Source organism: Rhamphochromis longiceps, linkage group LG5 (assembly GCF_057381845.1).
Source record: "Rhamphochromis longiceps isolate RC_006_pf linkage group LG5, R_longiceps_female_GT1.1, whole genome shotgun sequence".
Classification (NCBI taxonomy): domain Eukaryota; kingdom Metazoa; phylum Chordata; class Actinopteri; order Cichliformes; family Cichlidae; genus Rhamphochromis; species Rhamphochromis longiceps.
This window is the reverse complement of record NC_140561.1, coordinates 36,910,973-36,929,251: the sequence shown is the minus strand read 5'-3', so window position 1 is coordinate 36,929,251 and position 18,279 is coordinate 36,910,973. Positions and strand designations below refer to the sequence as shown.

Here is an 18,279-nt window from a genome sequence, read left to right as displayed (position 1 = left end):
AACACATACTGTATGCAGCCTTCAGGGACATGCTTGGACTTGGCACAGATCCCACTCCACAAGAGTTTGTTCATTTATCATGCCGGTGACCTTACTAGATTGATAGTGGGGTATTAAAAACTCTTATTTAGTGGGTCAACTGTTTAAGGTATGCACTAAGGTCATGCATCACCACCATAAATGTATTCATTAAACAGTTTTCCACATGGATTTACCCCCCTCATTCAAGTTTTTAATTTTGTACTAACCGTACCGACTGTGGTCATAAATGTAAATGTTTCAACACAAATGCATTTTCCTTTTTTCTTTCTTACATATTTTTCCTGTCATCTTGACCTTGAATGGCTCTGCCACGAAGGTCCGTGAGCAATTCAAGTTTCGACATGCAGCATGAAACCACACTCTGGCACTCTGAGCAAACACTTGAGGTCCAGTCAACAGTCCTCAACAGACTTATTCATTACTGCTGCAAACCACTTAAGCGCGAGTGTATGGAGTATGATTATGGCATCAAAGGTTCAGCAGGAACATGCCACATTAAAGCATCTGCTGATGGTGGCAGAGTAGTATAATCATAATGCTGCGCAAAATGGCTCTTGGCTAAATATAGCAGTAGCTGGATGCCAGAGTAAGTGTCTTTCAATAAGACACTAGAGATTTAAAAAGATGGAGGAAAATGACATCAGCTGTGCAAAGGACCGCATTTATGTCTCATTTGATCAGCTAAGCCATTGGCCGTGCCTCTGTAAGCCGTTTTCAACAAATCATCAAAAAATAAAGCTTGCTTATAGGAAACACCGACTTTGCCTTGAACAGGGTAAATCTGGGGCCTTTTGCAACAAACTCAAATCAGAAATATGACAAAAGCACAGAAAGGTCAATGAAAGACTAATTTATTTTGTTTTGCTTTCAAACTCATCCACGCGTAGTTACAGTTGTTCACAGATCCTCCTGTCTTCAGCATACTGTTAAATTTCAGCTGCACACTAAAGATCCTTTGTGTGTCACACATTTAAATAGACAAATACTTAAGATCAAGGTAAAACACAGAATGCAGTCTAAGTAGTCAGAGTTTGGAGTAGGTCTGAATGATGTGTTTGTGTGTTCCCTTGCATAATAACCAGCATGCCCTTTTTTTGCTTTTGTTTTTCATTGTTATACTGATTCCATATAACATTTCTATAAAAATGACCCTTTAAGCATTTTTTTCCCAAACTGAGTCTATCATACTGCAGGTGTAATAAATACCAAACAGGCTTTTAATCACTACACAGTAGTTTAGCTATGTAATGATCTAAAAGGCACTTTTTAAAATTATTATAACATTTTCTTTCACGTAAGGTGGAAAGCTGTCACCGTGATGTCAGGATATCTGAGAAAAAACTGATACCTGAGATTTAAGAAAATTATTTAAGCAAATTTGTGGTTTTTAAAACTTTCTATATTACCTGTATACGTTTTCTATGAATTAAAAACAGGTACATTTGTTTCCTGTTGTTATGTTTCAATAAGATCTTTCAATGTATAGCTCTAATAGAGCATATTTAATTTAATACAAAATAACAACCTTTCACAGAAGAAAACATTAGCTTAATTATACCAATTCAGACAGTCATCAAAATTTTAGTAAAATAAGGAAAAGGAAATTCTGCCCACTCTAAATGCATATCAGCAGGCAGTTGAAGTGACCAACTTGACATGTTTGCCTAATGATAGATCGTGAGGGTTATTGCCCCAAGTTGACCTTACACAGCATATTTAGAATTATTTTAATTTTTGTTATTGAAGATGTTAAATTGCCTATGCTGTGTGATTTTAAGTATGATTGCTGACCGCTGATGATCCTATTTACATTTTGATGATGCAGTGGTTACCCCAGAGATGTAGTGCTGAGATACTCAGCCTTAGCGACAATAGTTGAACTGCACAGGCATTGTATACACTGCAGTCCCTCTGAGGTTATAAATCCTGCCTCTGTTTTAGGAGGCCTCAGACGTTTAAATCTGCCCTGCTAGATGTATGTGAGGGTCAATATAGCCCACTGAAATGGCATCTTTTTGATTACACAAAGAAAAAGAATATGTTTTGTTTGCAAATGGGCAGGAGACCCTTTATGTACACATTTTTTCTTCCATACACAGGCAAAACCAAATTTTAATCTTTCTTTTTTTTAATCTGAATTTACTCAGGAGCTCCTCTCACCGAGGCATTCTGGATTATTGAAAAATGCTGGATTTCCCCATGCTAACAAAAGTGAATGACCCTATGAAACTGTTGCAAATGGTATTCACCAAATGTGTTCTTGGAAAAACTGACTATTGGAAGAGTGTGGGAGAGCATCTTAGAAGTAGTATTACTGTGTTGATACAACTTCAGCCAACATACGGTAATCAGTAACAATGCAGCAAGTGGGCACTAATGCTGAAGACAGGAGAGAAAACACTTTTTGTTCAAGGGTTTGGAGTGATATTGGTGTGTGTGTATGCATTGTGTCTGTGTTAGACGGGGTCAAATCCGAGTCAGCTGGTGCCAAAAACTGGACGGCATGAAGCTTTCCATCTTGTCTGCGAAGAAACCCAGGGGTGCAAAGAGTGTGCTGAAGAACTGAAAGTAAGAAAAGGCAGAATTGACTTCCGGTCAACGGTTTGTGAAATTTCTTCCATTTCAAATTAATATTACTACTTCATAACATATCTTTTTGAATTCCATTTAACATTGGACTTCAAAACTTTAAAAAAAAATGTATTATGTGTTTTTTTATATATACTTTGAGTTACATTCATTTAGAAAAGATTACAAAGTACTGCTGTTACACACAGTGAGAAAAGTACACAGATTTAAATAAAGTAAATAGAAACTACTGTCCTCTAGCTCACCCCTTTTAAAATGGCAACCTAACATAAAAAGAAAAGAAAAGAAAATTATATAAGAATTCTCCACAAGCCTGACTTTTATATGCTGGGATGTACAGTTGACTGCTTAGCTTTTTTTTCTCCCTATAAATCAAGCTGAAGTCATTCAGCGCTGCAAATGCAAAGCACAGCTTACAGTTTGGTGCAGTCAGAGTCAAAGGCGGAACATATTTGTACATTTCCTCAAGAAAGCAGCATCATCCAAGATTGATCATTTTACAAACTGCATTCGTGGAAAGATCACAGATGCATCACTACATTTAAGCAGTTTCTCTATAAACTTTATATTATCCATGATTTATGAGAGACACTTTCGGACAGCAGTATCAACAACAGTCACTCTTACAGCTTCACCATCTTCAAGTGAAAAAATGAAAAAAGTAAATAAACTACAGTATTTATTGCCGCTGGGAAAAGCTGCAGACTTACCCATAAAAAGTAAATAAAAGATTCTTAATAACCTTTGATAGTATGATTTGAGCAATAACAACAAAAGGCAAATGATAATAAAAAGCTACAATCAGAATTTATTATAATATAGAGATAAGACTGCAGAAATAATAACCTCTTTTAAGTATATTTTTTGGTGGCAGCTTTGAACCTTTATTGTTATAGGACAGTAGTGAGAAGACAGAAAGCTGAGGAGAGAGAACAGAGGGAAGGTATGCATTAAATGGCTCAGGGTGGATTCGAACCAGGGCTACTAAATGTACACTGACCACGTCCATCTCTTTATGACCACAGGTTATCCATCTTCCGATGGCTGCTTCCAGCAGCTTAATGCGCTATTTCACAAACCTCAAATCATGTCAAACTTTAATATCACAATGAGGTCTCAGTACTAAAATAGCCTCCACAGTCACCGGATCTCAGTCCAGTAGAGCACCTTTGGGATGTAGCTGAGAATCAGATCACGAATGTGCAGCCAACAAATCTGCAAAAACTGTGAGATCTTATCATCTCATCACGGACCACAATCTCTGAGGAATGTTTCAGGCACCTTGTTGAATCTATGCCACAAAGAATTACGTTATGATGCAATTTAAATGCTAGCTAATAATAATAGTTAGATGTCCTCTGAAATATTACAATATGAGGTCGTGCTAAAAGTGTGTTTGATACACTTAAAATCCAATTAGTAAAAGTGGGCGATCCACAGGTAAGAAAAACACGCGGACTGTCACGACCACCAAAATCCGCCGCGTTTTCCTGCTTTTAAGAGCAGCAGATTCATAGAAATCTGTTTTTCCTCAGAAGGCAGTGAGTACCTCTGTGTTCCTCCCTCATTGGTTTTCATGCACTCTATCTGAACATCTGAACATTACACAAACCAGACTAGCCGGACTGGCTGTAAAAGTCCAATCTGCACCCAATCTTTCCCATAACAAAAGGAACAGAACTAGATGTTCTCAGAGACTCGCTTCAAGACTAAAAGGCCCTAATAAACAGGCTGACCATAAACAAAAGATTAGCCAAAGTAAGAAGTTTGCCAAACTGGCTAAAACACATAACACAACACTTCTATAATACACAAACACAAAATGAAGCAGTGCAAGCATCCATACGTTCTAACCTTTAAGGCTGCATGTTTGCTGTGGCTTTAAACTTGTATTTTTCAGCTCTTCCCACTGATAGCTAAAGTTAGACTATAACTTGTTATCATAAACACTGACTTTACAAGCCTTCGACTCCCATGAGCCTCCAGTGTTGCTGACAGTGATAGAAGGCAGCAATTACCAAAGGAACTTAGAGGTTCGGGTTACCAATAACACCCATTAAAAAATGGGCTATGAGATGAAAAGCTACAGCCGGCTGTGTGGGTACAGCAACTATGTGTGAAAAGTGGTCCATAACGTAATGCTTCAAAGTGTGTTCATGCAAACATTGTCGGGTCTGCTTATGAACCTCTGCGCACAGCGTCTACAAATTGGGGCTGTACGAAGTCACCTCATCTTTACACAAAACTGTAAGCTGTCATCTGTGAGGCGCGAGCGGTGTTTGGTTTTACCATAGTTCATGGTGGAGAATGGCTGCTCCGGTGAGTTTTGCTCTCTGTAGCTGTTTGAATGGCAAACTATACTGATTAGCGGCGGCATAGGCACACTTAAAATTTCTTCAGATGGTCAAAGCTAAAACTGGTCAGCCAATAACCCTGAAATCTGAGTCAAACTCATGATAACATTAAAAATTTCAGTGATAAGAAATCTATAAATTCAAACCAAACGTGTTTGAGATGAAACTGGGAAGTCAAGCAATACCACTTACTGCTTTGGCAAAGACACCCATTAGTTCAGGAAACTGATGTGTGAGCATGGCCAGCATGGCAGTGAAAGAGCAAAGGCCTGCTGTGAAGAGGATGAAGAAGGGAAGCTCTTTCTTTGGGTACACAGACACCTCGTGGAAAGCTGGAGAAAATCGAGACAAAAAGAGAAACAGTATCACAAGCAGGGCAGATGAACTTTTGTTTTAAAGAGACGAGGTTTTGAGTAGATTTAATGTACTTACAGGGCAGTAGTTCCCTATCTGCTGTTTCTGTGCATCCTGGGTACGGGTAAAAGAGGTGACCCTTCTCCAGTGGGTAGGGAATTATTCGGAAAGCTGCAGAATACAGTCGAAGGGGAAAAGCGGGACATTAAATCTGGATGAGTAACACACCACAAACTATGCTTAAGTGCAGCTATTTAAAACACAAATACGGAGCAATTTTCGGTAAACCATTTAAGTTGGATACAAGATACTGACATCCAGATAAAATATAACAATAATATTCTTTTTGTGATGATCTCATCCACTTATAGCAATGCGTATTTGTGGGTGTACTGTGAATACATGACTTATGACACAATGATAAAAAAAATAAAAAAAAAGACAGGGCAGCTGACTAGTAAAGCTTTACACCTGCAAGGCTGTAGGTTCAAAACCAAAAAGAGAAGTAGCTTTTCTAGTATAGTGTTTTCAAAGTACAGGCTAGGTTGGGTGACAGCTTACTAACATGAAAGAAAGCAAATGAGAACCTAAAACATTTATATCTGAAAAAAATAACCATAAAAAGAAAGGTACATACTGCCCTCCCAGGTGCAGTGTAGTAGGTTTAAGGCTCCTTCTGCCCTCTTCCAGTGCTGCAGATGGAAGAAAGCGTATGCTACTGCCTCACTGTCACCCCTCTTCAAGATGTGCTCTGGAGGCAGGATCAAGCTCTTCATCTCTAATAAGTACTACAAATAGGAAGTGGAAAAAATACAGGACTTCTGTTCAGTATCTGGTCTTTTTGGTACCTTTATATCTTCATTTCTCATCCTTCACTCAGCTGTACTGTTTAGTTTAAATTTATTGTCATACTGTGATCAGTTGCACAAACAACATGAACTCAAACGAGCACATTGCACATTATGTTTAGTCAGTGATTCAGATTTCCACCTTTTTTTTACATTAGGATTTACTCAGCCATAACGAATGAAAACGCGTTTTTCAAATAGCTTTAAATGCCAAAAAATTGCATAGATTTCTGATCCACAATGTAAGACTGACACTTTTTTTCTTCTATGGGAACTAACTGTACATAGTCACGCTCATAAAAGACCATTCTGAGCAAAAAAAGATCCTGAATTTGTTCAGTTACCGACTTCTTTTAGTATATTTTTGAATAAGAGCAAGAATAATAAAGCAGTTAAAACAATTTCTATTCTGATAGATGGTAAGATAATGACCTGAAATTGAATGACAATTTGACAAATCAGCAGACAACTGTTTACTGAATCACAGTCTGGGTGTTGTCTGAGGAAGGCACTGTGGACATTGGACAACATTTTGGGACTTTCGATGCAGCCGGCACACATGTCTATGACAGCAGACACAGCAGATTTATGACGCACCTTAGATGTAAGCTGATGGTTCTGAGATTGCATTTGGACAAATGGACTATTAACAACATGCAACCAAAGTCTGCTCAAAAGTACAACTACTGGAAACAGAAACCAGGAAAATTAAAGTAAATAAAATCTTATCCAGTGCCCACAACCACTGATGACTGTTTGGGTTTTAAAAAAAAAGATTCCTTGTGGTCCCAAATAACTTCATGCAGCTTCAATGTTGTCATTCATATTTTCTCGTCATTTCTCAATGAGTACTTTTTGCTCTATTGTGCAAATCCCCCAGGCTAACTCCCTGTGGAATGTAATCATATTCTGTACATGTGAGGTATTTATCTAGAACCTTATTTTGCAATTGTTCAAGGTGGAAGGGAAAAGTTTTCCAAAGGTCTCACTCTCTCTATATACGCGAGTCAGTGTATGTGTGTTATTGTTACAGTACAGTAACATCATTCCATGAATGTGTAACATGCCCAACTTGCTTCTATTCTCTTGGCCTACTGCATAAGTTTGTCCCAGTGAGTCAGTTGGTTCACTGAGCTGACAAATCCCAGAGTTACAACCTATAGAACTTCCTCTCTCTCACTCTGAAATAGAAGAAATCTAGCTTTTAGAGTACATACATCAATATATTGTGCAGAGCTTTTTCTGGGGGGGCGGGGGGCAATAAATGTTTTTAAAGGTCTATATCCGTCAGCATAGAAGTCCTTAATGTATACCTATTGACGCCGATGAATGTGACAATCTATGCATTTCATGTCTGTGGTACCCAGTGTGGCAGGGGTCTGTTTTAAACAAAATCCAAGTGCAGTGCTGGGGCCCCCTGGGCTGGATTCCCGAGCGGCCAGCTTTGCAGTGCTTTGGATCTCACACTGACACTTTGGGAAGGTTACCCCACAGCTAATCCTGTCTAATCCCTTCCATGGTCACAGGTTCAGTCATCCATCCATCCATCTAGCCAGTCAGACCATGCAGCTTCACCATCCCTGACCCTGTCCCCTACCCCCATCCCCATAATCACTTACTACCAAGGCTCATCATTGTCTTTCTCCAATTTGTCTTTACATATGTTCAAGGCCCTATAACTGCTACCTGTGTCACCCATTTTTCCTACTGCCTGTAGCTGCACATCATTTTCTCTCTTTCTCAGTTGACATGTAGATTCTTACATTTTTCATCACATGTTATTTTTAGACACCTATACATAGCTGTACAAAAAAACTTGCAAATTTACACCTATGTTACCTCTGTCCTTCTCATCTCTCATACCTCTCAGCTTCACGGATAAAGGCTCAATTAAGCAGGTTACCATCATAAAGCAACACTTAAGTAATCATCTGTATTTCACAGGATTTTAGTGGACTGTACTGTCTTGCAGTTTTTCTCCGTCCATCCTGACATTTTCTCTAACAGCAATCGGCAGCCAAGAGACAACCAGAAGGTGCTTGTTTGCCCTTCTCACTTATCCTGTCTGACTTACTTACATCAGCTCTACTCGGTTCAGCCAAGGCACTTGACTGTCTTCATCTTCTTCCTTCCTTTAATCTCAGCACAAACATTTCACCATGCTCTATTCCCTCTCAGAGGAGAGGCAGCTAGCCAGCTCGACCACCACAGACAAAACCTATCACTGGTTTATTGTGGTGGATTATAAAACCTCCCTAACTGCTATAATAATTCACATTAATTTTATGCAACACAACAAAGGATAGCATAAAATAGAAGAAAGAACTTAGTGAGTATGGAAGCAAGCTTTAATTCAGACCATTTATCAGCAAGAAAGCCAAGTCGTTCATTCAGTAAAACAGGTTGTTTTTTCGATTATTATTATTTCCTGTATTTCAATATATTTGAACTTAAAACATCAGCTGATTTTATAAAAAATCAGACACTAAGAACCCTATAAAATATACAGGGATATTATACTTAAAATGTATTAATTGAGGACAGGCATTCAATTTTCTTTAGGTGTAGGTGGCATCAATAATCCTAAGGTGAACTTTTAAGGAAAAGCAGCTCATGCAGCAATACAATGACATAAGCATAGATGTTCTTCTACAAAAGAACAGTAAAGAAGAACAAAGGTGGGGTTTTAGAAGAGTTAAGTCAAAATCCTGACTAATAATCGTGATGGAAGGATCTAAAGCAAGCAGTTCATGTAAGAAACACCACCAACATCCCACAGTACCTCGTAATGTTGCTATAGTAAAGATTCACAAACTTTTAACGATCCTGTTCCTTGTAAATATTTCTGTCTAATTTTTTAACTGGGTTAACCGCAAGTATTTTTAGGTATTCCGAGAAAATGTGATGATATTTTGGTCGATATTCATTCAGAAATTAGGACAATTCTAAAGGATTCACAAACTTTCAAGCACCACTGTATCTATACATATTTTTTAGTAAAACCTGAATATTTTTGCATGCATTTTTATCTCTGTTGTTAATAATGAGTGGACAGTACATGGCACACATATGTCTGGGTGTTTCTATGTTTTAAGACTAACCATTTAGAGTGGCTGGCTGCTCAGCTGTCCTTCCTTGCATGCCATGGCATTAGAACTGGTGACACCTCAGTCACACCCCCACCTCCCTGTTCTGCAGCCTTCCTCTGCACTCCCTGTCGCCTCTTTGATGAAGGGATTGAATTTCATGTGTTCTCCTTTCATCCCTGGGCAGTCATAAGCTCAGAGCATAACTCATAAGCTTCCTTTTGATTCTAATCTGCGGCACTTTGCCGCACACAATGAAGCACAGAGGCAACATTGCCATCAACCCTGTAGTTGTTTATAATTTTTGTTTTTTAAAAAATGTAAAATATATAATTTTAACAAACATTGACACTAGCTACTTCATCTTGTGCCACAGGTAAGGGAACTTATATTTGTCCCCAAGTGGGCGAAACTTAAGCCACAGTCCAATTCCATTTTTGTCATCTGGATGAAACCTCGTCCATCTTAATTCAGAACAAACTCAAATGCTCCTATTCCGTCTCAATTTACAAACCAAACAGCCAATTTCAGTGATACACTAAGAAAAAAACTCTGGTTTTCTGAGCCTTGACAGGCAATCTAGAGGAGAGAATGTCATTGAGAATTGGGTGAGATAAAAAACTGCCATTTAAAGTGGGGTAAACTAGCAAAGTAAATAGGCCTGGGTCGCTTTGAGCGCTTCAGATTGAATGCATGTTAGCAAAAATGGTAGTAAAAATAAATGTAAAGCAGATTTAGCAAGCAGGGACATTTGATCAGTTATCCAAGCATCTGGGAAACTGTCAGTTTCTTAACCACTGGCTGCTAGAGAGGATAACTGGAATGGACAGGCAGATGTAGAAATGAGTGGAGGATAAATAGAAGAGGACAAGAAGATGAGGAGGAGAAGAAAATAGAAGGGAGCAAAAGAGAAGAGGAGGAAATTAGATGGATGAAGAGCTGGTGAGGAGAAGGGGCTGAGCGAGAGCACTGAACCAGCTGTGCAAATGAAGTGTGTGTGTGTGTCTGTATATGTAGATTTTTGTGTGTGCATAGCCTTTTAAGCAGTCTGAATGAACTCATGTGATGTAGCCTGGTATTATATTCATATATAATCTGCTTGGCATGCTTGATAACACACTCGCCACTTAATGCTTGGCCCAACAATGCTCCTTCAGTATTCCAAATCTGTGTGTGTACACCACAGGCTACTGCACTGTTTTTATTGTTTGACTGTACGGATGGTAACGACAGTCTGACTAAAGTCAGTTTGGACAGAAATGAAAGCATGATCATAACGTTTGGCACATCTTCTCATTATACAGAGAATAAATTCTGCGGACTTTGACTTCTTCGAGGAGTGCCAGTAGTTCAATGTTTATTATATTTGTTTTTGAGAAGTAGCTTGAAAATCCAAAGGACTGCAATGGTGGTGATCTCATCTATCAACCTAGGATGATGATCTTTTGGCTGCAGTGAGAAATACTAAAGTATGCTATATCAAGACCTACACAAATATATTTTAAGTCCTCAAAGCACAAGTTGTTATACTATACTTACTTAATTCTTCACCTACTGCCATTAATTGTTTTCCAGTGCTCTGGAAAAAAGAATTTATGGCTAGCACCCTTAATCAATTGTAGCCTCACAAAGTCACAAGCATGACTGTAAACTATGAATTAGTTTGGTTTGTTGCTACTACTTGAGGTTTAACACATCACTCAGCTGCTGGAGGCTTATGATGTATCCTGTGCTCACCTCAGGTGTTGCTGTTAGATTTTTTTTTTCTTATGTAGGAAGAAATTGGTTACTTATTCTTTTGCTCAATGATTTCTCTAAACTTTGGATCACAACAGCCAAAGCCCCTCTACTCTGCTTGGACCGGTTGAATGCAATACTATCTGTTCTAGAGTCTTTACAGTAACAAAAACATACTCCCCTTCTCTTATCAAGCCAACTATAATGCATCTTCTGTGGTCTCATGCTTTAGTTTATTGCTTCTTTTTTTAGTGCGTTTAATGTTGTCTGAAGTTTATCTGAAATGTGTAGATGCTTTGGTAGGACTAAAACATTAGATGTAATGTGGAAAGATCATTAAAAAAACATTAAATCTGTACTGAAACCAATTACTATAAAAAAAGAGAAATGACTCTGATAACCATAAAACCACTTTCAGTTCAAATGGGCAGATGTTGATTGTTTTGAGACTTTGTCTTTGAAACAGTTCAGAAATTTTCATCAGCTGATGGAAACACGATGGTGTGATCTGGCCTGTATAGTTCTTGTATTAGAAACTTTGCCAAAGCAACAGTAGTCCTACAGCTGAGGAAACTAAACTCAGATGTTCTTTTTTTTTTAAGCCTCATGCACCAAATCTGCTTTTGGTGACAACAAGCCCGCCCATTTAAAGAGGCCAAAGGAGTCGCAGGTGCACTCATCTCTTAGACATGCCAGACAACACAAAGCAACACCCCCTCCTTCCCTACTGTTGCATTTCCATACCCAGTGCTCTGCTATGAGAGCACTGAGTATGCACCAGATTCCACAGTCAAATGCTGAAAGACGAGCTGTCCAATAATCCTCCATGAAAGGTGTGTTAAAATTTCATAATGTCATTTAGCCATTCACCTAAATTCAAAGAAGTCATTTTGACAAAGTTGGCAGTGTGACATTCAGACTGTCTGTTTGGCTCAAACAAGGGATGAGGGGATAAGGGAACATGAGAGGATAAGAAACAGGATGAGGGTATGTGATGAGAGGAAAGAGGACGGCTGCCTCTGGGCAGAATGGGAAGGGAGCAGTTGGAGAGATATTGAAGATGAGGGCCCTCACTTTAAAATCAAAGGCTGGATCAAAGTGCTGGCTGATGTTTCCCCCTCCATGCATGCAAACACACAGCTTCTCTTTCTCTCTCTCAGAATAGGAGTCTGTGAAATGAAATAACACCACACTACAAAGGCTGAACTGGGACAAAACTCTGCTGCATCTGGTTGTGTATCAATCTGTGCGCATATGGACGTGTGACATCTAAACCTGTGGGAACTGATGTGAAAAGAGATATGCAGCTAGAGTCCCATATTCTCCTGGTCCAGCTGTAGACAGAGCTGTGATAATATGACCAACTGATCACCAAGTTAAAAAATATTCAGTGCACTAAAACACTGGTAAAAACAATATAGACTTGATACCAAAAATAGTGTTCTGACTTAAGAAAATGAAATATGCTGATCAAATTTGTATACGTTGTATAATAACTACAACAATAATAAAGATATATAAATATTAATATAATAACAATCAAAGTGAATTGCATACTGTAGAAGAATTTTAAATGTGGATAAAATCCACGATCTAGAGATGACACTACCAGTGAGAAAATAACCTTTACTGACATCTCCTGGTGAGCCAGCAGCACAGAACGAATGGAATGAAAGCTGCTGTAGTTGCACCACCTATTACAGTCAAAATAACTCACTTGTGATTGACTGACTGTTTACTTTACTGTCTGCTTTTCCTGTTTGCCCTGAATGGGACCTTTACGAATGGCAGCCATGTGAGTATTGCGTGATTAGACCAGATAGAGGCAGTAATATTTAAAGTAACGTCAAGCTAAATTTCTGCCTTTTGTTTGTATGCCTCCCCTTACAGGTAAAGTTGCAGTTTACGTCCATGTCTGTGCAGACTCATGTAAGATATGAACTCAAGACTCTGAAATAATTTAATATCTGGGCAACAAACACTAGTATCACAAACTGAGTATCCATTCAATTGTGAAATCTGGTCAGAATTTCCTCTTTAGTTCATTAGCTGAAAAAGCTGTTTTTTCAGAATATTAAGGTGTCACAGTGAAGCTGTCCTTTGACCTTTTGCCTCTAAAATGCCAGTTTTTCATCATTTTCATCTACATAAGGCAATGGTGAAATTTTGCAATAGAAAGTGACCAAAAAACATTTTTTGTGAGGTTAGAGTGACTTTTGACTTTCATCACCTCTTACTTAATACTCATACTTCCAATTCCAAACGATGTTGTGTCCAGTAAAACGTGATGGATAAACAGAACTATCCATCCAATAAAAAAAGAAGAAAAAAAAAAACAATCCACCAAACCACTTGTGGCACACGGATGAAGGGCGTGAACTGACAGTGTTACAATGACACAAGACCGTTTGTTCAAAAACAAACGTTTTCTCAGTGTAAAGACGCTTATTATTATTTTAACAGTACATCTCAGTTTTTATATATGATAAGAAATGTTGCTGTAGTACAGAGAACTCCATCAGCACCAAAAATGTCTAAAATTACAATATTTAACATACCCCCCTCAACCCGATCCAAAGAAATTTCCATAGTGGATAGTGAAAGAGAGTTGAGAAAAAAAAAACATACAAGAAATGTTTTGTTTTCGGTGTTATTGTTTATCTAATTAGGGTGGCAATCTTTACCAGTAGAAAAGCTGTAAAACCAATGAAAATACAGTGAAAAGTGGGCACCACTTTATCTCAGGAGGTGAGCAGGCGACCACATGCCGCACGGCAGCGGCCCAGGTTTGAGTCGTACCTGCGACCCTTTGCTGAGTGTCTTCCCCCTCTCTTTCTACCCAAATTCCTGTCCTGTCTAAACTATCCAATAAAAGCCGGAAATGTAAAACAAATGCAAATAAACCCCAAAACAGTTAAAAATGCAAAATCTATGCCCTCCTTCAGATTTTCCAAAGCCGTCCAGTGGGTTGGAATGGAGTCTCTGGTGGGGCAATTCTGGCCCCGGGCTTTGTGTTTGACAGCCTGGTTTAAAGATCATCTGGTCACTAATGTATGTTTTCATTCAGGATGAAGACCTATGTTTGCTGTCAGATAAATGACTGACCTTTGGCACGTGGGGATTGAACTCAACGGCTCTGTGTATGGCCTCCACAGCATTCATCTCTGCTGTGCTTAGCCCCCGCCTGGATGCTGCCTCTGGTGAAAACCTAAGAAATCACATCTCACATTCGTGACAAAGTTAGGGCAATCACATACAACAACTGAAGCTAACAGAAAAAATAACTTACTTATCTGAGACAGCCCGTGCTTTCAGCAGCGCAGATGTATAGCATATAGTAGCGGATTTTGGCAAACTGATATCTAAAGTAGAAGCAGAAGTTGTGTTTATGTGACTGGGCATGCAACTCAAATGACTGACCTACTTTGTGCAAAATCATGGTATGTTGATATTCAAAAGTAATTAAATATTTGTTGAGTTTAGTCTTACCGTCATATTTTGCAAGGACTGCTTGCACATCAGCATATGCCTGAAGCTCTAGAAGAGCCTCAAGGAGGTTTTCGTGTATATTTAACATTCCCAACAATGGGAACTCCTTCATTAACTGTACAGAGATAAAACATATTAAGGTTCACAGTTTTAGGTACAGTAAACATGTCGACTTAGTAACATACTTTCTGTGACAAAACAATAAAGCAGTAAACATGTTTAAAGGTGATACTCACATCTCTCATCATTTTTACTGCTTCTTTAATTCGCCCCAACTTGCGTGCACACATTGCCAATCTGCGTTTAATATATACTAGTAGGTTGATATCTTTTCCTGCTGTATTGCAAAGAGAAAATATTTCACTGCAAAGCAAAATAACCATGAGTTTAAAAAACAAAACAAATTAAAACTGTATTGTATATGAATATCACGCTACATTTTGTGGTCCAATGTAGAGCACTCATGTTATCTTGGAGCTGTAATTCTTCCATCATGAGAGGGAGTGTAAAACAAATAATACACTTTGCTGTATTATATCTATCTGTGGCATATTGAGAGGTCCACACTGAAGTACTAAACTGCACAATGTGGGTAAGGGCATGCAGCACAAGCAGGATAAATATACAGTGTTGAGTTACTCTTCATCTACTGAGCTTTCTTTGTACTACTATGCCCTAGAGTACTTTATTGTAGTGCATTAAAAACCATCCTTACCAATACTTAGAGCTTTTTTAAAAAGGCGTTCGGCTTCTGTGATAGTTGTTGCTTCTTCCTCTGCTAGAAGCACATAGGCTGCAGCACATCTACACAAATGTACACAAGAAATTAATGTATTTATAAATAGCAATCCAAGCTGTTTTTTATAGTGCACAAGAAAATATTTATATTTACTCACAAATAAAAAATAAGAGATGATGTCATAACAAAGACAAAACTTGAGAATGGTAGCACCCTTAAAGACGCTAATATACTGTATATAAACATTATCATTGAAATATATTAATGCATTTAAACAAAAGTCAGCACAATAAAGACTCTTCAAAGATTATTTAATTATTACAAGTACCATACAAAGCTGTCTGAATTTACTTGTACTCTAAACTCTAAGTTCTCTAAATCTAAGATTCTAAACAGCAGCACCAACCTCAACCTCTTTTTCTCATTAATGTGATGGCAATATAACTGTAATACAGTCTCACTTTAATGAAGCCTAACACTGAGCATCTTGAGGTGCAAGGCGTCTAGAAATATGTATGGAGAGGTTCACTGTGTATGAGTAGAACTCACTGGTGGTTGATCTCTATGGCCTGATAAGCTGCTCTGATCCTGGCTTGAGGATTTCTCTCTCTCCAGGCCTTCTGCATCACTGTAAGAAGATGATCATCTAGGCTTACTGCAATATAGATGTGAGTTTATGGTACTGGTATACAAACCCGTAGTGCTTCACATCATAAAAAAAGGAATTTCTGGCATGTATTGCATGTATGCATTGATTGCATGGATTTGAGCAATTTGCCTCATCTTTGTATAACTCACCAGCATCCTCTGGCCTTAACTGCTGAGTGTCTCCTGTGAAGAAGGTCTGATGATCTTGAGCAGATAGGTTCATATCATAATATGTTAAGGGTTCCTTCCCAGTCACCCAGGTGTACCTGTGGTACACAGAGTAAAAATAATAGCTTCCATTTTATGGTTCAGTGAATCAAATGAAAAAAATAATACTTCTGCACTAAAGACAAAAAGTAGGTTTAAATCGTTACAAATCTTTAGAAAAATTCAGATATTATGAATTACTCATTTTAAAAGGTTATTTAACAGAAAAAAATAATGTTCATATACATAGCAGCAGGCACTGGTTCGTGAAAGCCGCCATGTTGCCTCCTTGTCTTGAATACAGTGGCTAACATGGACATTGCCATTGTTCCTGATAAGTTTCATATATTTAGCCAAAGATTGGCCAGTATCAAGATAGTGCAGTATATCTTATAACATTCTTTTGATCTAAAAATCACAAATAGCTCTTTCAAACTATAAATGTCCATTTAATATTTGTATATTTTTCTCCTCCTCCACCACTGCTCCATCAATTAAGCTGACTGCAATCTGCAATCTACTGACATCAAGTGGTGAGATTTTACACACTTAACCTTTATGAAATTTAAATGTGTTTGAACCACATAATTATCTGAATAAAATCTTAAACAAACACATACCTGTTATATTCAGCTCCTCTAAAAAGATTCAAAGGATTTCGCCAGACCTTGCATTCTACAAACAGAGGTTGTTGTTACTGTTTACATAAATATGAATAATAATGCTATGATCGGCTGCATCATGTATATTTTTTTTTACCAGAAACACTGGGCCTAGGCTCTGCATCTCCATTAACTGATGAGAACAGACCAGTTGTGGAGCTGCTTTCCACTCCACCAAGCAAAGGACGCAGGTGGCTCACCGATACTTGTTCAATAAACGAAGTCCCATATTTACGAAAATACCACCATTCAAATATCTGTAATAAAAACATAAACGGTTAATATGCTTTTATTAATATGTGCCATTATACAGCCTGAACATTTGTATTGGTATTTGTCGCTGATTTTGTGCTAAATGAATCTTTAAATTGAGAGTGATGAAGAGCTAAAACACTTAAAAAGCTAAAAACAATAATAATAATAATTAAAGGGTTTATGATGATTTTTTTTGGTTCCTTCTGAACATAAGAAGGAATGAAAAATTATATATATATATTTTTTAAAACATCTGAAAAGAATTATTGCTATCTGCATCATATAGCATAATGCACTCTAAACCAAAACCTACGTTACAACTGAATGTATTAAAATGTGTTACGGTTAAAACGTAATTTATGGTGATAAAGAAATTAACTCACAAGGATGAGTCCAGAGATAAGAGAGGAGGTTCCAGTGAGAGCCACGTAAAATTTGGGTGTCAGTGTGTTTAAAAACACTGAAGCTGAAAGAAGAAAATAAAGGAGACACTTACGCCCAACAGTAGTTTTAATAAAAACCTTGAAAATATTCAACTTCGATGGTCTTTACCAGGTGACATTTAGCTCACAGTAGCAAACTTGGTAACACAAATCATCAACTACTTAATTTCGACTGCATTCAGTGTGATCTACGGTAGGAGAAAATGCAAAATGTGTCTGCCAATTAATATCTAAATAGAAGCTTTACTTTTAACCAGACAGTCGCCACTGTTCGTGTCTCGATAACTCAGACAGCGAGCTGTCAAACCACAGCTTTCGCTAAAGCTATACACCCGTAGGCTAACAATAGCTAGCTAGCATCTGCCTTAATTCACCTGAGGTAAGAGTTTCCTGAAGTTTCAGCGGACTCCACAGGACGTATATCATTATCAGCACCATCCCGAACCAAAGGAAGCACACATAAGTCCATGACCAAGAGAGCCAAGACTTCAGTTTCTCTGTGAATCCGGGAGACTGGGGATTACTGCCAGTGCTGTCCTCCATGTTTCTCCGGATGTCTGTAAACAGAGGAGTCACGTGACTACGGAGCACCAAGCCTTCTACTTCGAAATCGTTGCAAGAAAAATGTTTCCCGAGGCTACAGAAAAACGTGTATGTATTTTTTTCCACACATATACACGCTATTTACTCCTCATCTAAACCAAAGAAACTATTATCACTATTAGAACGTATACTTTGCATACAAACGTCTTGCGACTGAATTTATTAATACTTACTATAAACAGCTTTATATTTTAAATACCAAAATACTGAAACTATTAATAAG

The 18,279-nt window shown here is 38.1% G+C and overlaps 1 protein-coding gene across 2 annotated transcripts; it reads right to left on the bottom strand.

Annotated features, from left to right (window-relative positions):
* Positions 1-877: 877 nt before the first annotated feature.
* LOC146670516 (suppressor of tumorigenicity 7 protein-like) lies at positions 878-17,999 on the bottom strand. 2 transcript variants are annotated; one of them, XM_085407476.1, is made up of 15 exons: positions 17,828-17,999; positions 17,394-17,476; positions 16,853-17,012; positions 16,714-16,768; positions 16,037-16,152; positions 15,788-15,893; positions 15,215-15,303; positions 14,736-14,836; positions 14,500-14,614; positions 14,300-14,372; positions 14,116-14,218; positions 5,977-6,127; positions 5,418-5,510; positions 5,178-5,317; positions 878-2,604 (listed from the first exon to the last, which is right to left on the bottom strand). In XM_085407476.1, exons 1-15 carry the CDS (start codon positions 17,994-17,996, stop codon positions 2,509-2,511), a joined length of 1,650 nt encoding a protein of 549 aa, XP_085263602.1. In that variant the 5' UTR covers positions 17,997-17,999; the 3' UTR covers positions 878-2,508. The 2 variants fall into 2 exon arrangements, with proteins under 2 accessions (XP_085263602.1, XP_085263603.1); XM_085407477.1 differs by having other exon boundaries at positions 15,788-15,866.
* Positions 18,000-18,279: the final 280 nt, after the last annotated feature.